Source organism: Ovis canadensis, chromosome 11 (assembly GCF_042477335.2).
Source record: "Ovis canadensis isolate MfBH-ARS-UI-01 breed Bighorn chromosome 11, ARS-UI_OviCan_v2, whole genome shotgun sequence".
NCBI lineage: Eukaryota > Metazoa > Chordata > Mammalia > Artiodactyla > Bovidae > Ovis > Ovis canadensis.
In genome coordinates, this window is record NC_091255.1 from 53,027,263 (window position 1) to 53,054,315 (window position 27,053).

General features: G+C 49.5%; 1 protein-coding gene across 3 annotated transcripts; it reads right to left on the reverse strand.

Moving 5' to 3' along the window:
• Positions 1-1,681: 1,681 nt before the first annotated feature.
• KIF18B (kinesin family member 18B) lies at positions 1,682-23,808 on the reverse strand. 3 transcript variants are annotated; one of them, XM_069543641.1, is made up of 16 exons: positions 23,626-23,805; positions 13,755-14,081; positions 13,059-13,216; positions 12,615-12,719; positions 12,295-12,405; positions 12,017-12,214; positions 11,406-11,582; positions 10,719-10,793; positions 10,481-10,581; positions 9,665-9,851; positions 9,180-9,295; positions 5,748-5,953; positions 4,988-5,513; positions 3,985-4,074; positions 3,352-3,455; positions 1,682-2,087 (listed from the first exon to the last, which is right to left on the reverse strand). In XM_069543641.1, the coding sequence occupies exons 2-16, from the start codon at positions 14,071-14,073 to the stop codon at positions 1,978-1,980; spliced, it is 2,583 nt and encodes an 860-aa protein (XP_069399742.1). In that variant the 5' UTR covers positions 14,074-14,081; positions 23,626-23,805; the 3' UTR covers positions 1,682-1,977. The 3 variants fall into 3 exon arrangements, 2 of the variants coding, with proteins under 2 accessions (XP_069399742.1, XP_069399743.1); XR_011247167.1 differs by lacking the exon at positions 1,682-2,087 and adding an exon at positions 2,302-3,116 and having other exon boundaries at positions 3,985-4,260; XM_069543642.1 differs by lacking the exon at positions 1,682-2,087 and adding an exon at positions 2,302-3,116 and having other exon boundaries at positions 23,626-23,808.
• Positions 23,809-27,053: the final 3,245 nt, after the last annotated feature.

Below are 27,053 nucleotides of genomic sequence, written 5' to 3' on the forward strand. Positions count from 1 at the left end.
TCCCCACAACAAACTCCATCCCAAGGCCTCCTGGTTCCTAGTCACCAAAAAAATATGGAGAAGGGGAAGACAGCCAGGACCTAGATTCTATCTGGGAACCAGGATCCCCCAAACTTAGCCTAAGAGCCAAAGGAACAGTCTGGAGGAGTCTGAAGACTGATGAGGAGGGGTCTGGGAGGCAGGATGCCTGAGTTTAGCAGCTGCCAAGGAGGATCCCCATGCAGTGATGAAGTTCCCTGTGGGTGCCAAGCCAATGGCTGGGTGTGGGAAGGACCCAGTGGAAAAAGCCCAGTCCCTTCCTCCCGACAGGTCCCGACACTGATGGAGGTTTGAGTTGACGCACAGGTGACAAGGACTCCATCCTGACTCATGTCGTTCTGTCTGCAGCTCCTGGCACTGAGCCTGGGTCTCTGAACTGGGGCCGGAATTGGTGCCCCTGGGTGGGACCCAGACCTGAGCTGCGGGGCCTGGGGTGGGTGTGAAGATCAGGGGAAGAGAGAACTTCTGAACTCCCTGAAGTAGAGCGAGCCACCCCTCCCTGCCAAGGCTGGCAGGCTGAAGCGGGAGGGGGCCTTAGGGCAGCGGATGGGGGAGCCATCGATTGCCGCCTCTCATGGATGACCCTACGCGAGAACAATCCGATCTCGGTGTCATCGCTGCCCACGGAGGTCAGCTGGGAGCTGGCTGTCAGCTTGCTGTCCCCCCACCCCCTAGCCTCTGCCAGCTCCCTGAACCAGCCAGGCTGCCTCCTTGTGAGCTGGACACCTCAGCCTGACCCCCTGATTGAGACCAGGAGCCCACATGCTTAACTCCATCGGCAGAGTCTTTGTACATTTAATGGGTCACCCTAGAGCACATTTTGCACCATGGAGCCATGGGTGTTTGCCTAGCAAATGGTTGGCTGCAGAACAACCTTGTCAAGAGTGACCTCTTCCCCTTGTGAGCGGCCCCCAGCCCAAGTGACTTCAGCCTCCTACAACGGAGCCTGTTGTGCGAAGCTTGCCCTCCTGGCCCTGGTTACCAGCTGCTTTGCTCTGTGCCTGCCCGCCTCTGCACTTGCAGGGGTGATGGTGATGATCAAATGAGATAATGTATGTGAGGGCCCCAGGAAATGTGGAAGTTATTCAATGTCGATCCAACCAGCAGGAAGCGAGGCCTCCTGAGGTCAAGGCGTCACACCAGGCCGCTGGGGGCTCCAGATGTGAGGCGGTGACTGCTTCTGTGGGACATGGCACACAGAGGGAAAAAACTCATTAAGACTAATTGGAGAGGAGGAACTCCCAGCTCGCGGAAAGAAATGATGTCTGCTCACTTCTAAAGGGAAGCAGCTCGGTGTCATGCATAGATCCAACTAGACTCTGGTATGAGTCCTGAAGCTGCCACTTGCCATCTAACTCCGGGCACGTTTTGTTAACCTTTCTGTCCATTTCCTCATTATACTGCGTAAGGTCATGAAGTTGTGAGCTGCCTACAGCCAGAAGGAATGCAAGGTACCCCTTTGCATGCTCCGCTCCTCCAAAAAGGCATGGAAACAGCGAGGAGGGGTGCCCCAGGTAAAAGGGGAGCAGGCACCCCCAGAGCAGTTTGAAATTAGCAGCATTATTTACACACTACTCACAAAGTGCTAAATGCCTTTAACATGTTTGTTTTCAGAAGCAATTTAAACACAAGATTCCTGTAATTTTGTTTACGCTGTTCATTCATAGTCAGGCACGTCTTCTTGGGGAGACAGAGGTAAACTTGGGTTGAACTGTCACAATCCGAGTGAGTGGAGAGGAGAGCCGCGAATGACATGGGGAGTGGACTTTAGGAGCTAGAGGGAGGACTGTGGTGGGTTCAAGCAGGTGGGGGCTCAGCCTGGAGCCTTACTAAGACCTGGGGACCACTGAAATGCTCTCCCTGATGGTGGAACTCCACGCAACCCACACCCAGGCTTAGGAGGATAGACTGAGCCTTCAAGTACGATCACACCTTCACTCACTCAGAGAGACCTTTAGTAGCAGGTGGTGCTGAAGAATAAGGGGCAGGTCCCACCCAGAAGGGTGCAAAAGGAGGCACAGCGGGGATGTTTTTATACCCAGATGTGTCTAAAAAAAAAAAAAAAGATTGTTTCAGGACTTCTCTGGCAGTTCAGTGGTTAAGACTCTGCATTGCCACTGTAGTGGGGCAAGGGTTCGATCCCTGATTGGGGAACTAACATCCCACATCTCCCTAGGACGCAAAGGCAAAAAAATAAAGTTTCTTGAGGCCTTAGAGTCAGAAGAGGTTGCTGTTCTATGTAGGTATACAGAGAAAAACACACACCAAAGATGGAGATGGTTTATTGATCATTATAATAAAAAAATATATATCCACCTATATATATGTGGGTGTATATATGCAGAAATAAAGGATCAGAGGATATAAACCCAAGTATTAATAGCTCTTACATCAAAGTGGTAGCATTAAGGTTTACACTTCTTCTTACACTGAGTGTGTATCCTGTTTACAATAGGGTAAAAATGATTAACTCTTTTCATTTGGAAATCAAGGCACCATTATCAGCATGATCGTTAGGACTGCTGCAGGGGGCTGGGCTCTTGCTTCAGGCTGGGGGGATGGGGCTGAAGAGGCCTTTCTCTAAAAGCCAGGAAGAAGAGCCAAGCTGGGACTCTACCCCATCTGCTCCTCTTCCCATGCTCACCCCTCCTCCACTGCACAGAGCCCTGTGTTAGATGGGGGGTGGGGGGTGGGGGAAGGAGGGTAGGAAACAAAGCCCCCCATAGCTAGCTTCCGAATGATGGCAGCACCCTTTCAAATAGCAACACGTTAACACTCACAAATGAATATGTACACACTGAGAAGCTGAGTGTAACAAGAAGATTAATAAAGAGGGTGAGTAGCAGAATGAACAGCTGGGGGAGGACTGTTAATAAAGGAAGACGGTGTTGGCCTTAATTGCTCTGAGTCAGGAAGGCAGGTCAGGGCTCCTGATGCAGGCGGCTCCAGGGACCAAGAGGGGCCAGGCGGTCAGGACACCTTGATGGAGCAGCTCCCAGCTGACACTGCCCCCTTAACCCCCATCAGTTCCTCCTGGCTTTTCTGGTTTCCAGGGTAGTGGGGACTGGAGGGGGTCTCTGCAGGCCAGTTGGATGAGGGGAGGTCGGGAGGAAGGAGAAAATGAGGTTACCTCCCACCATTCCCTTCCCCCACCCCAAAACCCATGTCTCCCCTCCTACTAGGGTCACTGAGGTGCTTGGAAGGAGCCTAGGCCCTCCTCTCACCCAGGTCTCAGCCCACCCTGTCCCCTCCTACTTCTTGTCTCCATCTGCCACTGTGGCCCAGATCATCCTGCTCCCAAATGCCAGTCACCTGGGATTGCCAGGGGCCCAGCTGGCTTCTTCAGGGTGGTGCTGGGAAGGCGGGCGATGCGGCTGCGGCCCCGGGCAACTCCCAGTGAGCGGAAGACGGAGGAACTGCAGTAGGGGGAAGGAAGGAAGCAAGGAAGGAGGGTGGGAAGGTCACAGCCAAGTCTGTGGACTATGGGGGTGGGGTGGGGGTGGGGGTGGGGGATGGGTGGTGGTGGTGAGAGCTAGACACCGAGCCTTGGGAGCAGGGGAAGACTGAGCATCAAAAGGAAGGGGAGCTGAGTGGGGTTTGGAAGGGAAGTAGCAGTGAGGGGTGGGGTAGTCCACTGCCTGGGTTATCCAACGAACATGTCTCCCTCGTGAAGAGGGGGCCCGCAGCCTTTACCAAAGGGGGGAGACACCCACCTCTAGTATAATCCCGTAATAGCAGGAACTTGGGACCCTCAGTCAGACAATCAGATGCTGGCCCTGCTCACAAGACTCCCACACTACTGGCTCCAAGGGGTCCACTCACACACACACGCACACGCACACGCGCGTGCACGCGTGCACGCAGGGCCTGTAGTTTGCCTGGGCATCCGCTGCCCTGGTAAAAGCTCTTTCTCTGCCCCCACCCCACACATCCCCCCAACCTCACCTCACAGCACGCCTCTTCTTGCGGGCTGAGGTCCCAGGGAAGGAAGATGCTGGCTTGGGGCCCTTCATGGTGAACAAGGGCATGGGGCCGCTGGGGAGGGAGGGAGACGAAGGGATCAGAAGGGAATCAGAAACGGGTGCCAGCCACTCCCCTCTCCGGCGCCTGGGCTGGCGGGGCTGGGAGGGTGGACAGGATGACCTCTGAGGTTTCCTTCTCCTAGGAGGCGGATTCCTCTCCCTGCCTCACTCGGCCTCGGCTGACAGCTGAGTGACAGCCCTGTTCCGGGAGAACATCCAGGTGTCAGTTTGTGGCGTGCCCAGGGAACTGGAGTTCAGACAGTTTCACCCTTCCACCTGCCTGGCTCTGAGCTTGTTACCGAGAGGAGGGTTCAGGCTGTAGGAGGGATGGGGGGTAGTGGGCAGCCTGCCACCCTTGGCCTCCTGAGTCCAGGTTAGTCTGCAGCCTGTTTGTGGTCCTGAGCTGGCCGCTGCTCCCCTGCCCTGCCATGCAGGCAGAGGGCAAGGAGGGAGAGCAGCTTTCCACCGGAAAACGCCAAATAAAGTTTTCTCAGGATTCCCCTCCCTTCCCAGTTCCAGACGCTGGGCTGGATCTGGGGTGGACGTGGTGGAAACAGGTATTTCTCAGAGGAACACACAACTCAGGCCAGGCCTGAGTGATGCAGAAAAACAGAGTGGGGTGGGCACCCAGGGTTAGTTCCTACTCCCTGCTGGCAGGGGGCTTCTGTGAGCTACTGTGGGCATGTCACAAACCAGCACAGAGCTGGTGGCTCTGAAGTATAGACAGACAAGGCAGGACCCCCAAGAGAAGCCACGCCTCGACAGATACTCATCCTCTGCTCCCCTGGGCCAGGATGCTGGTCAGACCGAAGGGAGAGAGTCGTAGAGTCAACTCAAAGAGCGGACTGCCTCCTCTTCCCTTTGACAGCACCTCTGGCCCTCGCTGACCCCTAATCCCCTGTTGGGAGGCTGGAAGGGAAACTCACCTGGGGATGAAGGGCTGATCCAGCCTGTTCAGCTCCTGGGACACACTGTCCCAGCCAACGCATTCGTGGAGGCCCAGCTTTGCAAGAGGCTCCTCGGAGAGGTCAAAGGTGGCGTTGAGGTCCCGAGAGGGCAGGGGCAGAGGAGTGGAGCAGTTCTGCAGAGCGGAAGGGCCCAGGGGCACCCGGCTTTTGATGACGGTAGCTGGGCAGAAGCGAGGGGATGGGCAGGGAGAGGGGGCCCTCTTCCCCGTGGGGGTGCTGGGCCCACATGGAAGCCGAGCCTCAGGCAGGGTCCCCCTCCTCAGGCAGGGTAGGAGGGACTGGCGCTGGCGCTTGGTCCCCAGTTTTGGGGCTGGGGGGCTGTCTGGCTCTGAGGGGCTCGGTCTCCTCCTCTTCTTCTCTGTGGCCTCCCGAGATGCCTGGGGTGGAGTGCAGTCTGGCCCACGGGGGACCCCCAGAGTGTGTGCGAGGGCACTCAGTTGCCTTGCCATGGTCCGAGTCACAGGGCCCGAGTATCCTGCAGACTCTGGGCAGAGAGGAGGAGGGTGCGGAGAGGGATCAGGGGTTGAAGGGAGAAGAGTTTCTAGAATCTGGGGAGACACGAGACAGGCAGGAGCGCCTGACTCCTCAGGTCTGCGTGACTCCTGGGCCTCTCTGTGCAGATGCCCATGGTCCCAGGGGTCTAGCCTCCCACCAAATCATGCATCTGAGACTGTGGCCACCCCTTGGCAGAAGGAAGCAGAGCAGGGCTGAGACTCACTTGACTCTGAACGCAGCTCTTGAGCCAGAGGTGCCTTCCTGGCTGGGCCAGGCTCCCCAGAAGCCTCCCCTCCAGGCTCAGCGTTTTCCTCTTGCAACAGCTGCTGTAGCGTCTCAAATTCTGCGATCATGTCAGGGGTCAGGAGGTTGGCTGCTTGGAGCAGGGAATACTGGCGCTGGGCCAGGCGCAGCACCCTCAGGGCCAACCTGGAAGAGAGGCAAAGGGGTCCCCACCCCGCCTCAGCTCTCTCGGCTGTGAGCAGCACACACGCACTGGACCCCTTCTGCCTTGACGGGACCGCCTGGCCAGCCTCATCACCCTCCCAGTTGTGCTGAAGACCAAGGCTGGCGGAGATGACTGTGGGTAAGGGTGGGAGGCTTCACCCACTAAAAATGTCCCCTGACAAAGACGGTACTCGGGAAGTGGGGAAAGGGGAGTGAATGGCCTCGGAACTTCTGAGTTTCCTCTCAGCTCTGCCACCTACGGGTGCTGTAAGTCCATTTCCCAGAGGCCGTGAGAGGTTGCAGGGAAGAGGCCAGCTCAAGCCAGACCAACAGCTCAAATTCCAGCTCCAACACTTCCTAGCTGTGTGACCCTGGATCACCTCGCACCCTCAGTGTCCACATCCCTAAAATGAGGATATCACAGGCAGCTACCTCATAGGATTGCTGGGAAGATGAAATGGGTTATTTTTAAAATTTCTGGCCATGCCTGGCGCCTTGCAGGATCCTAATTCCCTGATCAGGGATTGAACCCCGGACCCTCAGCAGTGAAAATTTAGAGTCCTAACCACCAGACTCCAGCAAAGTCTCCAGATGGGTTATTTTAGATAGAAACTGTTTAATGAGTACTTGGTACATAGTCAGCACTGTAAGGTTAGCTAATTATTGTATTCTATAATAACAATAATCATGCGGTCTACCTCATTAGGGTAAGAGGAGATTAAATAAGACAGGCCATGTTGATCTTGGTTCTGAGGAGACCCTCAAAAATGCATTCAGCCTGCACTTTCTATTTAACAATTGGGATCCTGAAAGAGTGTGTGTATTAACATGTACTTCGCATGCACTGAGGGGCTATTTAAAGGAAATTACGAGGATAATGTGATTATTGATGTTATAAATTTAGATTCTAATAAAGCAAATTTTCTTTCTGTGAGGCACACCTATGATAAAAGAATAAACACAATTATCTCGGTGGGGATGATTCATGGCCAATCATGTATCCTTGGGTAGCACTTCCTGCCTGGGCATCTCTGAGCCCCCTCCTCTGCCCTCAGTGTGTGCACAGGGAGCCCAAACTCATTTTATAAAGCAGCCTCCAGGCCCCTGTGAAAGAAGGCAGGATATAAATTAAAAAGGACACTGCAGAAACTCATTCCATATCTGCCTGAGCCACAAATTATATGAAAATAAGACAACTGGGAAAAGTGGGGATCTAGGGACAAACGGTCTGACTTGGCTGTCAGATGACCCAGGTCTGACTCCGTCCCTCTTGTCCTGTAGCCCTGGCAAACGGGGAGCTGGTCTATACCACGAGTTTTCAATTTAGGTTTCAAGAAACCCATCAGAGGACATTTTTAATGGAACAGCTCTGCTTTATCTGTTCTACATATGAGACCTCAGGATAAGATTTCATTTGAAGACAGGGCTTTGCTGCTAAAAAAAAATTCTGAAAAACCACTGAACTGGAAAATCTAAAATCTACTCAGTGTCCCGGTGGTCTAAGATTCTAAATTCTAAAGTCAAAGTGAAATTACTTTCGATTATCTGGTTGTTAGGGTGTTCCCAAGAATCAGGGGCTGCGGATCTAGAATGTTCCACAACCCCTGATACTTTGGGTCTTCCATCACTTTTATTAGTATCTGTTATTAGCTCTGCTTCCCAAGTGGCTCAGTGGCAAAGAACCTGCCTCCCAATGTAGGAGACGCAGGTTTGATCCTTGGGTCGGGAAGATCTCCTGGAGAAGGAAATGGTAATCCATGCCAGTATTCCTGCCTGGGAAATCCCATGGACAGAAGAGCCTGGTGGGCTATAGTCCATGGGGAAGCAAAAGAGTCAGACAGGACTTAGCAACTAAACAACAACAACATTTTTAGCTCTGGACCGTGATGCCCAAATCGTAGCCAAGGTTGAAGCCACTTGTCAGAAACCACAAAATCAGAGGCAAAGCAGAAATGAGAACCCTGGTGTCCCCTGTCTTCACAACAGAGGACTCCAGGCCAAGAGACCCTGAGTCATCAGTGGCAGCCCGTGGTTGTTCCCTGCGGGCCCAGGGGACATCCCGCCAGTACATTCCTGCCACTCCTGGGCCCTGGGGAGTCGGCAGCAGGAGACAGATAATAAGCCACTGATTATTCAGGCTGCAGCATTTTTGCTGAGTCGGGAACAGATACTCCTCAACAAGAAATAAAATTAAACAGGCCCTTCTGTCCAGAAGCTTTAAATACACTGCCTAGCGTGAGGCGTGCTGTGGAGGGAGGTGTCGGGTTGGCAGCAGCAAAGCTAAGTGGCAAAGGATTTATGTTCTGGGGGCCAAGGAAGAAAATACTAGCAGCACCTCTCTATTAAGCACGGAAAGAATGGTCCAAAAGCCATTTCTCTCTGGGTTTGTATTTACTTCTGAGGAGAAATAGCCTCAGTCAATCTGTCAATGAGACAGACGACGAACACCTGACTCAGGAAGGCTGTCCCATCCTCAGCAGCTGCCCAACTTCTCTTGGCTGAGCACGGGCAGCTTGGCCCTTAAACTGGAAAGCATAGCTCCAGCCCCAGGCAGCCCTGCCCTACCTTGGCATTCGCCAGCTGTCTGGATGGAATTTGGTGTTTTGCTTCCCTCTTGTCAAACTGCCAGCTACACAGAGTAATAAAGAGAGGCTGCTACGTAAACAGAGTAGGCGATAATATCAAATTGTTGACAGCAGGTATGGGACAATTGGATGACAAAAGACTCGCCTCTTGGACTTCCCTGGTGTGGTGGTTAAGAATCTGTCTGCCAATACAGGGGACACGGGGTTTGATCCCTGATCTGGGAAGATCCCACATGCCTTGGAGAAACTAAGCCCATGTACCACAAGTACTGAGCCCGCTCTCTAGAGCCTACGAGCTGCAACAAGAGAAGCCTCTGCAATGAAGAATATTCACTGCTCGCCTCAACTGGAGAAAGCCCACGTGCAGCAATGAAGACCCAGCGCAGCCAAAAAAATAAAGACCTGCCTCTTTAACTAAAACACAAGCAGAGCTTCTGTGATATGCTTGGCACCACTTCTCCTTCCAGGGAGAATTCCATGGTCAGAGGAGCCTGGCAGGCTACAGTCTGTGGGGTTGCAAAGAGTCAGAAACGACTGAGCGACTTTCACTTTTCTCCTTGCAGGGGGCCTAGAACCCATCACCGCCCGCTTTGGAGTCTGGAGAGGAGCAAGAAGATACCTACTGTTTAGAACGGTCCCTGTCCAGGTTTGGTGGTGGGAGGGGGTCCACGACTGGCTTGGGCTGCATGGTCAGGTCAGGGGACCTGGGCGAAGGGTGTCTGAGGTTCTGTTCCGGCACCTGGGTTGGAATTTGGAGAGGAAGAGTGTCACAGGTAGAGAGCCCAGGGTGGCCTCCCTTGCTTTACCTGCACAGCTCCTGAAACCCACCCATCCTCCAAGAGCGGGAATGACAGCTCCAGGAATGACTTGGTCCTAGTAGGGTCCTTCTCTCTCCCAGTTCAGGTCCTCCCTCCCTCCTCCCCTTCTGGTAATACACAGGCTCCCTGCTTTCAGACATACCGGATCTGACTAGTTCTTCCTGCAAAGAATCTGAAAGTCTTCCAATGACTGAGATATAAGCCATCCAAGCAGAGAAGCCAGGACTGAAGGGACCCATGAGTTGGGGGAGGGGATTTTCTTCCAATATTCCACCAGCTCCAAGCCCTACCTCCTTGGCCGGGCCTTCATCCTTGTCTTCTGGGGGCTGCTCCCTATTTGAGGAGTTCCCGTCCATGACTTTCTCCCCTGGGGCCTCTGACCCCAGGCTCTCCTCTTGAAGGACTGCTGACCCTGGCTGGAGCTCTGGGGTGCGGGGCTGGCTGGGGAGGTGGGATGGTGAGGGGCAGCTGGGGAGGCTAAGGAGGAAAGGAGAGGTTTGCAAGGTGTGAAGCAGGGGCAAGTGGGAAAAGCAGGGCGGGGCAGGACCTCTGTGGCTTCAGGTGGTACAGAGTCTGTAAGGGGTTGGATGCTCAGGTAACAGGTGGGTAGTAGCTGAGGGTGAAGAAGGAGTCAAGGATTTTCTGGTTTAACGTGCGGGCACATTAAATCACTTCAGGCGTGTCCAACTCTTTGTGACCCCATGGACTGTAGCCCGCCAGGTTCCTCTGTCCATGGGATTCTCCAGGCAGGAATACTGGAGTGGGTTGCCATGCCCTCCTCCAGGAGATCTTCCCAACCCAGGGATCGAACCCGCTTCTCTTACATGTCCTGCATTGGCAGGCAGGTTCTTTACCAGTAGTGCCACCTGGGAAGCCCGGAAAACAATGACACCCACCCCTTGAACGCACATTCTTGTGAACAGCAGATGCTGCTTATATGGACTGGGGTGTGATTTACTCCTCCAGCACAGAACATTCTAGGTGACAATCAGAGTGCTGAGCACTGAATGGGAATCCCTGACCCCAGGTGCCAGAACAGAATTGAGGAGTCCTAGCCCTCCACAGGCTGGGGAAAGGACAGGGCAGGATAGGGTGACAGAACTCACGGCTGGTGCGGAGCGCCTGGCTCGGGGGACCGTGGAGGGCCGTGCGGTGGGGCCTGGGCTCCTGCCTCGTACACCCGGAGCTTCTCCCTCAGGGCGGCCACCTGGAACAACGGCCCATCCCCTCAGAGCACTGGCTGAGCGCAGGGTGGTGGCAGAGCACCCTGGCGGCACCCCGGTGCTCCTGGCCTGCCCTCCGAGTGCCCTGCCCCCCGGTCAAGCTCCCCAGGCAGCTCCTCACCTCAGCCTGGAGCTGCTGGCAGACGGTGGCATACTGGCTGATGTGACAGTCCAGGCTGATCACGTTGCTCTTCAGCTGAGGTGGGGACACAGGGGAGAGCTCTGTTTGTTTATTCAAAGCAGCTTTTGGCAACTACTTCCAACAGCCAGACACTGCTAGGCACCTCACTCACACCCCGGCTGCTCACCCTCAGGACTGAGGAAACGGGGAGGCCAGGGGCTCACCTAACACAGCAGGAGGAGAGCTTGCATTTGACCCCGAGACCCAGGGCTCCCTGACCCATATGCTCTCCCCAGCCCAGGGGCTTTGCAGCAGTGGATCCGGGAGCCCCGGGGCTCCCTGCGGGAGGCAGGGGAAACCAGGCAACTCCGCTTCTATCTGCATCATATGTTGTTTTACCAAAAATAAGGGCCTGCTGCTAAAAACAAATCTGACAAAGATCACTGGCTGACACTCGGCCATTCCGTTCTGTTGCCTTCCTCTTGAGATAATTCAGCCTCAACCATCCCAGTGCTGTGGTATTTGAAGGACGAAGATCGGGTCAGCTCTCCTCTGGGCCTTGCGGGAATGCTCGCTCCAGGTACTGGAGGAAGCCGGTGGGTCCTGTCCCCTCCTCCTCCCAGTCTGGGGGCTCCCCCGACACCCCTACACCCCCACCCCAGGCTGGCCGTCCCGGCTGCCACGCACCGAGAGTTTGATCTCCTTGGCCCGGTCGGCATACTTCAGGGTGTTGTAGGTGTCCTCGTAGGTCAGGCTGGAGGGGCTGATGGCAGCAATCATCACCGTTCGGCAGTTGCCCCCGATGGAGTCCTTGAGGAGGCGGGTCAGCTTGCTGTCCCGGTATGGCACGTGAGACTTTCGGCCCTGGGGATGGGAGGCGGGCGTGGAGTGAGTGTCTAGACTAGACAGACCCAGGCCGAGACTCGACAGCTTTGGGGTTTTGGGGGGTATTTTAATTTATTTATTTGGCTACCCTGGGTCTTGGTTGTGGCACGTGGGATTTAGTTTCATGACCAGGGATGGAACCCAGGTCCCCTGCACTGGGAGCATGGAGTCTTAGCCACTAAACTTCCAGAGAAGTCCCTGTTTTCACTTTTGTTTTGTTTTCTGACTAAGCTACTGGGCTTGCAAGATCTTAGTTCTCCAACTAGGGATTGAACCCGGGCCACTACAGTGAAAGCACTGAGTTCTAACCACTGGACCACCAGGGAATCTTGGCCCAGGGCTGGAGGTAGGGACCCTCGTCCTTGGCATTGGGTTGTTGCCCTGGGGAGGAGCCTGGCTCCGTGCAGCTTTACCTTTGCGTCCGCCAGGGCATTGAGGACATTGATGAGGGCCAGCAGCGAGCGGTTGATGTTGGCTCCCTCCCGTAGCCGCTCCCCCTTGGCGTGGGTGCTGGATGCCCGCTCCGAGCCCGCCAGGTCGATGAGGCTCATCTTGGCCACGCGAAGGGCCTGGGTCAGACCTGGGATCCGGTCCTGCTGCTTCACGAATATCTGGGGGCAGAAGGCCAGGGTGAGGGGATGCTGGCCACCAGGAGTCCAAACTCAGATCCTGGCCGGTGGTCCCTGCTCACCTGGAAGATGGCATGGGAGCGGGAGGATGTAGCGTTGGCATCAGTGGGGTGCTGTGTGCGGTTACGGTTCCCCCGGGTCAGCATGCCCAACAGCTGCTCAGCCGAGGTTGGCTGCAGAGGAGACACGAAGGGCGGGGGCTGTGGTCTCTCCAACCAGGACTTTTCCCCAGCAGAAGGGCAGCTCTTCAGAACCAATGTCACCCCACTATCACCTATCACCACTGCCCTCCCAACAGGATCCAGGACATCCCCAAACTTCCTGGTGAGGGGATCCCAGAGGACCAGTGGGGCTGCCTGTCCCACCTAAGCCCAAGTCTTACCTGGTGGAAGGAAAGTCCTTGTACCACCACCCCTTTGTCGGGGTCCTCACGGATGGCAAGGGGCCCCTTGGGCTCCAGGAGGTCGTGGATCTGCTCATTGTATACCTGAGGAGAAAGGAAGCCAGGGAGGGGCCTGGTAGAGAGGCTGGTCAGGAAGTCTCTCCCCTAGGGGGGTGGGGGAGGGCAGAGTTCCTGGGCCAGAGAAAATGACAAGACAGGCTTGGTGAATGACCCTGGCGAGATGACGTAATGTGTGACGTAATGTGACGACTAGGGTCAGTTCACACGCAGTCTCTCTTCGAGCTGTGTCCGCCCTCTGGGCCCCCCGTCCTCCCACTTCCTACTACCCTCTGCCCCTCCTGCCTGCTCCACCCCACTCCCTCTTCAGGGGGTTGTGAGAATGAGGGATGAGGCTGCCCCGTCCTGGGGCGCCAACAGCCGTACCTCCAGGTAGCTGATGAGCACCTCGAATCTCTTCTCCTCCCGGCAGGCCTCAAGTCTTCTGTACAGCTCCATGGTGGTCAGGTACATGATGCCAGGGTCCCCCTCTCTTCCCAGCATGGTGTGTGTCTTCCCGGCCCCGGTGGCCCCATAGGCAAACACTAGAGAGGACAGAGTAGGGAGGAGGGTGGTGAGAGGGCTCCCCCAGTGCATTTTCATCCGGTCAGCCCCTCTTCTCCTCCAAACCCCTTTGCTTCCTTCCACGTGCATGGTTGCACTCCCCCACCCACCCGCAGCCCCCACGTTCCCAGCTGTTGAGTTCTCCATGTCCATTCCTGGTCCCCCGTAGGCCTGTGGATGTGAGGGCAGAGGGGTCTCCACCACGGGTGGAAGCTTATCCCTTCCTCAGGGCACCTTCTGCAGCCTGGGTAGCTTCCTCTATGGAAGGCCCACAATTCTTTCCCTCACTTCATGTAGCTCAATTGGTAAGCACACCCTTGCAGGTGTGATTTTGTGACGTGTCTTCTCCCTGCCCTAGACTGTAAGCATCCAGAGGGCAGGAACCCTGTCTGTCTGACCTATTGTATCCCAGGGCCCAGCAGAGTGGCCCCCACATCAGAGAAGACTGAGGGGCCCACAGAGAAGGCAGGGCCAGAGCCTTCCTCATCTGGTGCCCAGCGGAGGGGCAGGCCGGCTCACCTGAGCAGTTGTAGCCCTGGAGGAAGCTGTCCAGGATGCTGTGGGTGGTGTGCTGGAACACATCTTGTTGGGTGGCTGTCTCACCGAAGACCCGGTCAAAGACAAACGTCAGGTCTTTGCCCTTCTTCCTGGGGCCATCTTGGGCACTGCCCCATTTCAGGCCAAGAAAGCCCCCATCGGGCTCTTCAGGGTCGAACACCAGCACACGCTCGTCTACCACCTGAACCACAGGCCGCCGCTGACTCTCCAGCTCCTTCGGAGTCGGGGGCCGCAGACGCACCACGACCCGCAACATGCTGTCCTCCACCGCCATCACCATGGCAACACCTGGGCACAGAGGCAATGGCAATGAGGCCCAATCTGACTCAGGCCTGACCGGGTATCCCTCAGTCTAGTATTCAGGGACCTTCTCCCACCTCCTCTATAGCTCATCTCCGTTTTATACCTCGAGAGAATAAAAATATTGATGCCAGCACCAATCACTAACAAATAACTTTCTTCTTCCCTGGTAGCTCAGCTGCTACAGAATCTGCCTGCAATGCAGAAGACCCCAGTTCGATTTCTGGGTAGGGAAGATCCCCTGGAGAAGGGATAGGCTACCCACTCCAGTATTCCTGGGCTTCCTTGGTGGCTCAGATGGTAAAGAATCTGTTTGCAAAGTGGGAGACGTGGGTTCAATCCCTGGGTTGGGAAGATCCCCTGGAGGAGGGTATAGTAACTCCAGTATTCTTGCCTGGAGAATCTCCATGGACAGAGGAGTCTGGCAGGCTGCAGTCTATGGGGTCACAAAGAGTCAGACACAACTGAGCTACTAAGAACAGCATAGCACAAATCTTTTTCTCTTGAAATAACACCTTTGCCATATCCAAGTGACTGTATAGGTGGGCTTTCTATTATGTTCCACTAATCTGTCTATTCCTATGCCAACACAATAGTTCTTTTTAAAAGGAACACCATTCCTTAAAAAAATTTTTTTAATTCATTTATTTGACCACAGTGGGTCTTGGTTGTGACATGCAGGATACGGTTTCCCTGACTGGGGGTCGAACCCAACCACCCACAATAGGAACATGGAGTCCCAACCACTGACCACCAGGGAAGTCCCCACAGTTGCTTCTTATCCAGCAAGGCCAGACCTAACCCTACCCCCAGATTACTGTTTCATGATTTTCTTGGCTATTTTCAATCATTTTTTTTTTCTATTTGACTTTAAGAATATCTTTATCAATTCCATCTCCATCTCAGAACCAGTTCCCCCTCAAAAAACCTAGCTGGGATTACAATTGGAATCAATATTAAATTTACATATTTATTTTATATTAGATGTTTTCATATGAGAACAAGGCTATTACCTGTTGATTTGTTCAGGTATTTTTTGTAGATTCAGATATTTTCTTTTTCTTTTTTTAATATCATTGTTCTTTTAATATAATTCCCAAGTACTTTATGAACTTAATTGCTATTATGAATGGAATACCTTCCCCAATCTCTATCTCCAAGCGGTAAACACTAGTAGGGAAAAACATGATTGATTTTTACATATTTGCCTTTTACCTACAATCCTCAAACTCTCTTATTAATTCCAACTGTTTTTTTATTAGAGCTGACTGAGTTTTCTGAGTACACAATTATATATCAGAAAATAAATTTTTTACCCTTTCTTCTCCACGATTATACTAAATATTTCATTTATCGTCTATTGCATTCCCTTGAGTTAAATGCTAATGGTGAAAATAGGCACCCCTGTCTTGTTTTTGATCTTAAAGGATCTTGATCTTTACTGCTTCACTATAGAGATATTAGTTTTTGACTTTTAGACAGATAGGTCATTATCATATTAGTAATTTCATCTGTTCTTATTTTTACTCAGAGTTGTTACCAGGAATATCTAGAACTTTATCTGATGCTCTTTCAGCATCTCCTGATATGATTATATGCTTTTTTTCCTCCTTTATTTTGTTGGCGTGGTAAATTACTTGATATTATTCTTGGCATCAAATCAATCATGTATTCTTTTTTTTTAATATCTATTTTTATTTAGTTATTTGGCTGCTCCTGGTCTTAGTTGCAGCATGCAGGATCTTCCATCTTCATTTTGGCAATGTGGGATTTTAGTTGCGGCATGCAAACCATTTAGTGGCACGCGGGATCTGGTTCCCTGACCAGCGACTGAACCTGAGCCACCTGCATTGGGAACACAGAGTCTTAGCCCCTGAACCACCAGGGAGGTACCCCAACTATGCATTCTTGAAGAAATATCCTACTCCGGCCATACTTGAAATTTCCAATTTTCAAATGGTCAAATATGTCAACCTCTTCGTTATTTTTATGTCATATTTAAGAAGACAGTCCTTCCCCAAAGTAATAAACACTTTAAAAAAATATTCCTAGTACTTTTCCTTTCTTACATTTAGGTCTTTATCCAGATGGAATTTATTTTTGTGTGTGTGAATGGTATGAGAATATTTCTAAATATCTTTTCTTTCCAAATGGCAAGCAATTATCTCAAGATCATTTATTAAACAGTGCATTCACTCTCCACTAATTTAAATGCCACATTTAACATAACTAAATTCTCATGTAAACATTAATTTGTTTCTGGATTCCCCATTCTGTTCTCCTTTTCCAGTAACTCACTGTTGTAATTATTGTGGTTCTATACCACCTTACTGTTCTTTTCCTTGGTCATTCTTGGGCAGCTTATCTTTATATGATTTTAGAGTCAGCTTATGACGTTCTACGAAAAACCCTGCTCAGATTTTAATTGGAATTATTTTGAATTTATAGATTAATATGAGAATTAGCATCTTTACAATATGAAGTCTTCCCATATAGGAATATTGTATCTCTTTTCATCATTCACAACTTTATAATCTTTAGTAAAATTTTATTATTTTCCTCACATAAATTTTGTAAATTTATCGATAGATTTACAAATAGTTACTGTACAGTCTTTGCTATATTGGAAATAGGCTCTTTTAAAAATTACATTTTCTAATTCGCTTTGCCAGAACGTAGGAAAGCTACTGATTTCTGTATGCGGATCTCGTATATGCGGATCTTGTATCTGGCCACCTTGTTGAACTCCCTTATGAGTTCTATTAGATTGTCATTGATTCTCTTAGGTTTTCAATTAAATGATGATAAGTTTGCAAATAATGACAGCTACTTTCTATTTTTAGCTCTTCTATATTTAGTTCCCCCCTCCCCTCCACTACCCATTAGGAATGGGTGCTAAATTTTATCCAATGCTTTTTTGGCACTTGCTAAGATGATCACACGGTGTTTCTCCTTTAGTCTGTTCCTGTAGAGGGTGACATGGATAGATTTCCTAATGTTGTCCCGGTAGTCATTTCAAAAGCTTATTTATGTATTCCCTCTTGAATTCCCCTCAGACCTTTCTGTGTGCTTTTTTCATTTCTCCTTCAAGCCAGCCTACCAAGGGTAGAGACGGAATTTCTGGAATGCAGGAATCACAGATATTCCTGGAAAAGTTCAGCTCAAGTCCAGGAATATATTAACAGGGATAAGAAAAGGCGGTGGGGGTGGGGGGGAGCTGTTCAAGGTTGGGGGGATAGGGATAGATGAATGCTTTCCTAGGAAAGACTAGGTTCTGCCAATGGGTCACCATTACCAAGGTCATGCAGGAAAGAAACGTGGGATTTCTACCTAATACTCTAGCAAACAACTTATGTTTCCCTTGGGGGATGAGGCACAACTAAGTTGATTTCAAACTCTTGTCCTTCACCCCTAAACGTCCCAACTTCTTCCCACACAGAACAGAGATGTCAACCAATGATTATCTTTTTGAGTAATTAATTCTATTCCTGTCTCAGCCATCAGGCCATCACAATAATAAACATAATAGGTAAGTGTCCACTCAGGAACCGTTCTGGACACCTTACACTTTTCATCTCCTTTCGACTCTGTTGCAACCCCATAAGATAGATAATATTATTATTATTTATCTATTTTTTACTTTTGGGCCACACCTGGCAGCATGAGGCATCTTTGTTTCCAGACCAGGGGATTGAAACCTCACAGTGCAAGCAGGGAGTCTTAACTGCTGAACTGCCAGGTAAGTGCTAATAGATACTATTCTCAGTCATTTTTCAAGGACAAAATTGAGGCAGAAAGGGTTAAACAACTTGCCCAAGATCCCAGTGGTAGGGAGTGATGAATCCTAGTTCCAACCCAGGCAGTCTGGCCATAGAGCCTGCTACAATGCCTCATAATGACATTATATACTACGCTCTCATGCTCACACTGTTGTAATGGTCCCTTATGTTTGTATAATAATTATAATCCCTTTCATGTAACTAGCATTACGCCTTCTGCAAACACTTTCAGATAAATGGACTGGACCTAATTTTCGACACTCAGAATGCCTGTTTCCTATCCTCGCATTCCCACCTCCAGGGAACTTCACTTTTTTTCTGGTTTCACCACACAGCTTGCAGGATCTTAGTACCCTGACCAGGGATCGAACCTGGGCCCTTGGCAGTGAAAGCACGGAGTCCTAACCAGTGGACTGCCAGGCAATTCCTAGGAACTCCACTCCTGTGACCAGGCAAGTGAAGGCAGAGGGTGCCTGGTCCCACCGTCTGAGTCTATACTGGCTGCCTTAAGGCCAGTCCCAGCTCCCCGTTGAGAGGGTATTAGCTGAGGAGGAACCACAGAGCGGCGTCACATTCAAAGCAGGAAATTAAAAAGGGCACTGGCAGCAGAGTGCGCCTAACCTTTGCAGTTCTCTCCTCTCCGCCTCCTGAGGGCCAGCGAGGCAGACTGTTTGCCTAATGAGATGTTTTCCTTCTTACCGAGAAAGTGCTGGGGGCGTGGGGTAGGAGGTGGGGAGGGGGGAGGGTGACACTGGCATGGCCCCAGTCAGGACACCTGGGTCCTGGTCTCTGCTTTGGCCTCTGACTGCTGGGGAGGTCTTTCCACCAGCCACACCTCGTGGATGTCACATCAGCTTCTCCCTTTGAGAGCTGGAGAGAACAGCTACTGATCTGCGCCTGCCCCAGGGGGATGGGAGATTAATGAGAGAACGTTTGTCAAGTTTGCTTTGATCCTCAGTTGGAAAGAGCATTTCAGCCCAAAGTACAAGGGAGATGATTCTTTAATAAGATCTTCAGGGTTCTGAGCGAGCCACAGTCACGTCCTGTTTCTAACCCAGGGCAGCTCATTAAAACCCGGAGGCTAGTTCGCTGCCAAGCTGGGGCCGGGAAGCCAAGATTCGGTTGTTTTCAGGGTAGCTTCCTCTGCCCACCATCACAGGGACAGATAGAACAAACAAACCCATGCTCCTCAGAAGCCCCTGAAGAAGAATGTTTGAGGACTCGAGGGGGTCTGCCTGCAGACACTGGGAGCTCAGAAGGCAGGTCCCTATCCTTGGGTGTTGTACTTTTTACAGCAATTGTTGTGGCCCCCTTCATTGCTTCTTCACAACTCTAACATAGTGTTTCTTGTCATTAAGCTCCAAGAGATTGGGACCCTCTGCTGATATAGTCTGTGCATCCCAGATAACTCGGAGCCAAATCCAGAACACAGTAGATATTGTGTAATATTTGTCCTATGAATGAATAAAGGCCAGAAAAACCAGGCTGAAGCCAGAAGCCTAAAAATAATTACGATTATATAATGCTATGCATGCATGCTAAGTCGCTTCAGTCATGTCCAACTCTGCGACCCTATAGACAGCAGCCCACCAGGGTCCTCTGTCCACAGGATTCTCCAGGCAAGGATACTGGAGTGGGTTGCTATTTCCTTCTCCAGATTCCTAATAACCAGTGCATAAAAGGAAATAGATGGATACCATAAGTATCCATCTTATATATATATATAATATATATTATATATATAATATACAGTATATAATAGCTAACATTTATTGAGCACTTACTATATGTCAGGTACTATGCTAAGTGCTTTACAAGTGTTTCATTTAACTTTCACAACAATCTCATTCTGTAATGACTGATACAATTGTTACCTCCCTACTCTACAAAGCAAACTGAGGCTCAGGAAGGACATTGTCACCTCGGTGGTAAGTAGCAAGGCCAGAACTTGAGTTTGTCTTGTCATCAGAGGCACTACTCTTCAACCAAGGCTGTTCTGCCCTCTACCTGAGCTTTTGCAAGTCCTACTTCCCCTCACCTTAGTGAAAAACGTCCAAAGATGACTGTTTCTTTCTATGGGTGGTAGTGCAGAGATAGCACTGTGTTCTTTTGTTTTTTGAAGAAGACAAAACTATAACTAAGGACAGTTTTGTTTATTCCTTTTTAATCATTTTTTATTCTTCTTGTCTTGCAGGCTAGAATATTTATTTTTCTTGTCTAGCTAGGACCTTGGGTACAATTTTGAAAGCAGCAATAGGGGCTTCCCTGGTGGCTCAGTGGTAAAGAATCCACCTGGCAAAGCTGGAGACACGAGTTTGATCCCTGGTCTGGGAAGATCCCACATGCTGCAGAGCAACTAAGCCCTCGTGCCACAACTATTGAGTCTGTGCTCTAGGACCTGGGAGCCGCAACTATAGAATGCATGTGCTGCAACTACTGAAGCCCTTGAGCCCTAGAGACTGTGCTTTGCAACATAACAAGCCATCGTACTGCAACCAGAGAGTAGCCCCAGCTTGCCACAACTAGAGAAAAGCCTGCACAGCACCCAGCACAGCCAAAAATAAATAAATAAATAAAATTATATAGACTGAAAAAAAAAAAAAAGAAAGCAAACAGTGAGCAGTCTTGTCTCTTTCCCGATTTTACAGGGAATGTTCCTATTATTTCACTTTTTTGTTGGTTTAAGGAGATTTGCCTCTATTTCTGAAGTGAAGTGAAGTGAAGATCTCTCAGTTGTGTTTGATTCTGTGACCTCCATGGACTATACAGTCCATGGAATTCTCTAGGCCAGAATGTTGGAGTGGGTAGTCATTCCCTTCTCCAGGGGATCTTCCCAACACGGGGATCGAACCCAGGTCTCCTGCATTGCAGGCAGATTCTTTACCAGCTGAGCTACAAGGGAAACCCAAGGAAACTGGAGTAGGTAGCCTATCCCTTTTCTAGAGGATCTTCCCAACCCAGGAATTGAACCGGGGTCTCCTGCATTGCAGGTGGATTCTTTACCAACTGAGCTATCAGGGAAGCCCGCCTCTATTTCCAGCTTACCATTAAAAAAAAGCATAAATGGCTATTGACTTATACTTTTGTTCCTAATGGAATATGTTTTTTTCCCTTTAATCTGTAAATGTGTAAATTGTATGAGATCTTCCAGCATTGAACTATTCTCCCATTCCTGTGATAAATCCAATATGATCATAATGTAGTTTTTTAAATACATTGTTGGCTTCTGGTAACTAATATTTTATTTCAGATTTTTACAACTACATTTATAAAAGAGAATGACTTGAAATTTTCTTTGCCTCATTTTTGGTAAAACAAAATAGACTGGAAATGTTTTCTTTTCTCTATTTTTAGGGAGAGTTTCTGCATGTTTGCTGCTGCGGCTAAGTCGCTCCAGTCGTGTCCGACTCTGTGCAACCCTATAGACAGCAGCCCACCAGGCTCCCCCGTCCCTGGGATTCTCCAGGCAAGAACACTGGAGTGGGTTGCCATTTCCTTCTCCAATGCATGAAAGTGAAAAATGAAAGTGAAGTTGCTCAGTCGTGTCCCACCCTTAGCGACCCCATGGACCGCAGCCCACCAGGCTCCTCCGCCCATGGGAGTTTCCAGGCAAGAGTACTGGAGTGGGGTGCCATTGTCTTCTCGGTGTTTAGATGGCCTGTATATTTCTGGTGGAATTTGGTGGGGTTTTAATGTGTTTGAAGGTAGGTGGCGCTAGTGGTAAAGAACCCGCCTGCCAGTGCAGGTTAGACGTAAACAGCCCGTTGGATCCCTGGGTGGGGAAGATCTGGAAAAGGGAATGGCAATCCACTCCAGTATTCTTGCCTGGAGAATCTCATGGACAGATGAGCCTGGCGAGCTACAGTTTATAGGGTTGCCCGACTGAAGTGACTTAGCACCACAGGGCATGGCAGAGAAGGTAGTTTTTAAACTAATTAAATTTCTTCAATAGTCCTAGGTTTGCTGAAAATTTTCATATCTTCTAAATCAGTTTTGGTGAGTTGTTTTTCTTAGAAATTTGCCCAAAAGCATTATCAAAAAGGGTTCCCATTGAAGTCTTTCTCTTTTAATCTTTGAGTTGCCAAAGTTATGTCCCTATTTTAATTCCTAAGGTCATTTTTTCATGTTTCTTTAGTCTTAATATTACCAGAGGTCTGGCTTTTTTATTAGTCTTTTCAAAGATACAGTTCTTGGCTAAGTTAATCATCTCTATCATATAGTAAAATTCTATTTCATTAATTTTTGCCCTTAACTCATTTTATTTTCTACACTTTTATTCTGTTGTTCTGTTCTATCTTATTAAAATTGGATATTTGCCTCACTTTGAGCTTGAAAATGTTCTAATGTAAGCATTTAAGACTCTAAATTTACCTCTAAGTGTTCTTTAACTGCATCACCCAAAGTTTTATAAAGGGCATTATCACTGTTTAATGCTAATTATTTTTAATTACAATAATGATATCCTATTTGACTACGTCATTAAAAAAATTTTTTTTAATCCAAGTGTGAGTTTATTCCTTTTTCTTTTGTATCTTAAGCTTAACTGCTTGTGGAAATAGAATATGGTTTGTACAGTACTCTGAAAACTCTTTAGATTCATTTTGTGGCCAGATAGAGAATTTTTATAAAGACCTCTAAATATATGCTACTTGCATACTTTTTTCTCAAAAAAAGGTAAAAAAAAAATGGAGCTAGGCTGGATAATAAATATAAAGAGCAACAAATTGAGACACTTTAGTCTTTCTGAGGGTGGAAAAACTCAGTCATGAAATAGTCAGAGAAGGACTGGATATGTTGGTAGTTGTTTGAAGCATGGAATTTGGTGACCAGAAAGGATAGTGATGAGACTGGAGAAAGCAAGGTAACATCCAGGAGAAGCTTATACAGAAAAATGTTGTGGATGTTCTCCTCAGAGCTAAGCTTAATTTCTCTGCGTCCTAACCTGTAAAATGTAAATCTAAGTATCTATGCCATTGGGTTGTTGTGAGGATTAAATGAGTTAACTCAAACCTGGTAAGTCAATAAATGTTAGCCAACATAATCAGAATTTATATGACCTACTGGCATTTCCCCCTGATACCAGAAGATCCACAGTCTGAAGTTAAAACAAACAAAAAAACCTATTTCCCATGACAGAGCAACCTTATGTTTTCCGTGTCACTTCAGTACATTAAAGAGTCAGAGCTAAGAGAAAGGGCATCCTAGAAGCAACAGCAGAAGGCCTGGTGTTCTGTCATGCAAACGTTTTTTCATTCCTTCTTTTATTCAATCAAATATTTACTAGGTGCCCCAGTAACTAAGTTACGGCCCCTGGCACAGCTCTGCAAACAGTTCTGCATAGATGTACAGCGAGGGTCTTAGCTACTCCATACAGATGTGCAGTCCCAGGTCTCCACTCCTAGCGCGCGGAAGGACCCAATTCTTCCCTACGTGTGAGTAAACAGACCTTTCCCAGAGCGGATGTACAGAGGGCTGGGCCGAGGTGCAGATGTGCGGGCCCCAGTCAAGGTCGCGTAAATAAGCAGAGGGTTCGGATCTCCCGCGCAGGCACCTAAGGAAGCGACTTTTCCCCGCACCGCCCCACGCAATGTTCGGAGAGGACCACCCAGGACCTGATTGGTCTTCAGGCTGCACCTCTGTGTACAGCACAGAGGCCCTGCTCCGGCTTCCGCCGCCGCCAGCAGCTCGGTCCGCGAGTCCAGACAAGAGCGCAGGAGCCCGCGGAACCGGCTCAGCCGTGGGCCAGTGCTTACCCTTCGTCGGTTCTCCGTCGCTGGTGTCGCCGCTCGCTGCAGGGTCCCGCCGCAGCAGATCGGAAACCCGGACCACGAGAGATCGCCCTCTCCCCAAGTACCCTACCCGGGCCAACCTCCGGCCCGCGCCGCGTGTTCAAATTAGCCGGCTCGGCTCTTCTGCGCTTCCCATTGGTCTCTGCCCGGATCGCTGATTGGCTGTTTCCTAAGAAACAAAGTACAGCTCGGCGGTGGCGGGCGTTGTCCATAGTGCGCTTGCGCACTTCGTCTTCCTGCTTGCTGGAGGTTTGAGGCAGTGTGCCTGAGACTGCACCGGTCGGAAAGAGCAGCAGAAACCAGTATTGGGTAGAGGTACCCAGGGGGCCAGTTATGGCCTGTCTCACTTACCCCTGGGACTGAGTTCGTCATCAAATGCAGTAGCCAGACGTCAAACACGTTTTCAAACCTGCATTTTCTGTGGTCTCAGTCGGCTTCCACTTATCCAAAAGGATTTTCAGTTGCTGGCCAGGGTTTCTTCTCTTCCACGACCATCCAAAGAATGAACTTCAAGCCAGCGGAGGCAGAGAATGGCCCAGGTGGCTTTATCAGTGTCAGGATTATCATGGACAGGCTGTTGAGTATGAGTAGCACACTTTAGGGCACCTCTGGGCAGCACTGTCTCCATCCTCCACAGCGGCCAGCTGCTTGGATTCTGGTGGGCCACACTCATGCTGATCCCCAACCCCGGGGTTTGTGGAGGTCGAATTGAGAGCCTTGCGCTGGAGTCAGGAAGTCTGATTCCAATCACTAGTGACAGAATCATCAATTAGTGCTGAGACTGTGGAAGTCACTTCCGTTTCTCTGGCTGCTTCTTTCTCATCTATAAAATGGGACAAATATCCTGCCCTTCCGACTTATCAGAAGAGCATGGATGGAAAACCGTCTTAAGCCTCATCATATGTAAGGGGATAGCTATCTAGTCTGATTAGGATGAAGCAGTGGTGGCTGTCAGGAGCCAGTTGCTCCACCCTTTCATTGGTCTGATCTGCCCCGAGACAGGACCATAAGTAGGTTGAGGCATACAAGAAAGCAACAGTCATAGTTCGCTAGCAGGTCTACTATGAAGATGGTTCAGTTCAGTTCAGTTCAGTTGCTCAGTCGTGTTGGACTCTTTGCAACCCCATGGACTGCAGCACACCAGGCCTCCCTGTCCATCACCAACTCCTGGAGTTTACCAAACATGTCCATTGAGTCCGTGATGCGATCCAACCATCTCATCCTCTGTCATCCCCTTCTCCTCCTGCCTTCAATCTTTCCCAGCATCAGGGTCTTTTCCAATGAGTCAGCTCTTTGCATCAGGTGATCAAAGTATTGAAGTTTCAGCTTCAACATCAGTCCTTCCAATGAACACTTAGGACTGATCTCCTTTAGGATGGACTGGTTGGATCCCCTTGCAGTCCAAGGGACTCTCAAGAGTCTTCTCCAACACCACAGTTCAAAATCATCAATTCTTTGGTGCTCAGTTTTCTTTATAGTCCAACTGTCACATCCATACATGACCACAGGAAAAACCATAGCCTTGACTAGACAGACCTTTGTTGGCAAAGTAATGTCTCTGCTTTTTAATATGCTGTCTAGGTTGGTCATAACTTTTCTTCCAAGGAGTAAGCGTCTTTTAATTTCATGGCTGCAGTTACCACCTGCAGTGATTTTGGAGCCCCCAAAAATAAAGTCTGCCACTGTTTCCACTGTTTCTCCATCTATTTGCCATGAAGTGATGGGACCGAATGCCATGATCTTCGTTTTCTGAATGTTGAGCTTTAAGCCAACTTTTTCACTCTCCTCTTTCACTTTCATCAAGAGGCTCTTTAGTTCTTCACTTTCTGCCATAAGAGTGGTGTCATCTGCATATTTGAGGTTATTGATATTTCTCCCTGCAATCTTGATTCCAGCTTGTACTTCCTCCAGCCCAGCATTTCTCATGATGTACTCTGCATATAAGTTAAATAAGCAGGGTGACAATATACAGCCTTGATGTACTCCTTTTCCTATTTGGAACCAGTCTGTTGTTCCATGTCCAGTTCTAACTGTTGCTTCCTGACCTGCATACAGATTTCTCAGAAGGCAGGTCAGGTGGTCTGGTATTCTCATCTCTCAGAATTTTCCACAGTTTATTGTGATCCACATAATCAAAGGTTTTGGCATAGTCAATAAAGCAGAAATAGATGTTTTTCTGGAACTCTCTTGCTGTCTTGATGACCCAGCAGATGTTGGCAATTTGATCTCTGGTTCCTCTGCCTTTTCTAAAACCAGCTTGAACATCTGGAAGTTCACAGTTCACGTATTGTTGAAGCCTGGCTTGGAAATTTTGAGCATTACTTTACCAGCGTGTGAGATGAGTGCAATTGTGTGGTAGTTTGAGCATTCTTTGGCATTGCCTTTCTTTGCCTTTCTTTTGGGATCAAGATGGTAGAGTCACTATATAATAACTGGTTGATCTGAACCAAACTCCATTCACCTACCTGAACTTCTCTATTGCTCTTTGTCCAGCCGGTTAACACTGTTGGTTTGGTGAGAATAAAATAAGACAACAGTGCAAAGATTATAAAACTACAAGAAAACCAGGGTATTCTTGCCATCTTTGCTACCCAAGAGAAATAAAACTGTCAAAGAATGACTTTCAGGGAATTCCCTGGCAGTCCAGTGGATAAGACTAGGGCTTTCACTGCCATGGATCTGGGTTCCATCCCTGGATGGGGAACTAAATGCCACAAGCCACACGGTGCAGCCAAAAAGAAAGAAGGTATGACTTCCAGCTTAAAGATACCCTCCCTCCTCACAGGGATATGCATTTTAACAGAGGTTTGGAGTATGGTTGAAGGCTTGGGGTCCCCAGGAACCACTAGGGGAATACGAGCCTTTTGTGCCCTGTAGCCAAGTCTTTCCTGGTCCTATTCTGCCCCTGACAATTAGCTGGAGACGATGAGGTGAGTCATAGTGAGGCAAGGAGCCAAGGCTGGTCCTCCTATGGGCAGTGGAAAGGGGACACTTACTTGCGTGATCTTTTGGGGCAAGTCAGTTAGCCTCTCAGAGCCTCAGTTTCTGCAGTTGTTTTTTTTAAAAGGAATATAATATTTAGCTTGTTACAGGGATTAGAAATAATATAGGTAAAGCAACTTGCAGACATTCAATGAAGTGGTAATGGGGGGTTCTTATAATCATTCATTCAACAAGCATTTACTAATATGAGACAAGTGGGCTAAGAAGATAGGGAAGTTGATAAACACCCACCTCCTACACTCATAGAGCACGTAGTCTATGGAGAAATCACCCTATTAAACAAGGACTAACAATGATGTGAGAGATGGGCTATAATGGAAACATCTGAGGCTGTCAGAGGAAAGTGACCTGTAGCTGAGGTCTGAAGGGGGAGTGAGTTTGTTTGACAA

Coding starts and splice junctions, on each gene's coding strand:
- KIF18B (XM_069543641.1), bottom strand. CDS start 14,073: ATGGTGATGGCGGTGGAGGACAGCATGTTGCGGGTCGTGGTGCGTCTG. Junction 5,514..5,747: donor AGAGCTGCGTTCAGAGTCAA/GTGAGTCTCAGC, acceptor CTCTCTGCCCAG/AGTCTGCAGGATACTCGGGC. Junction 4,075..4,987: donor GATCAGCCCTTCATCCCCAG/GTGAGTTTCCCT, acceptor CTCCCTCCCCAG/CGGCCCCATGCCCTTGTTCA.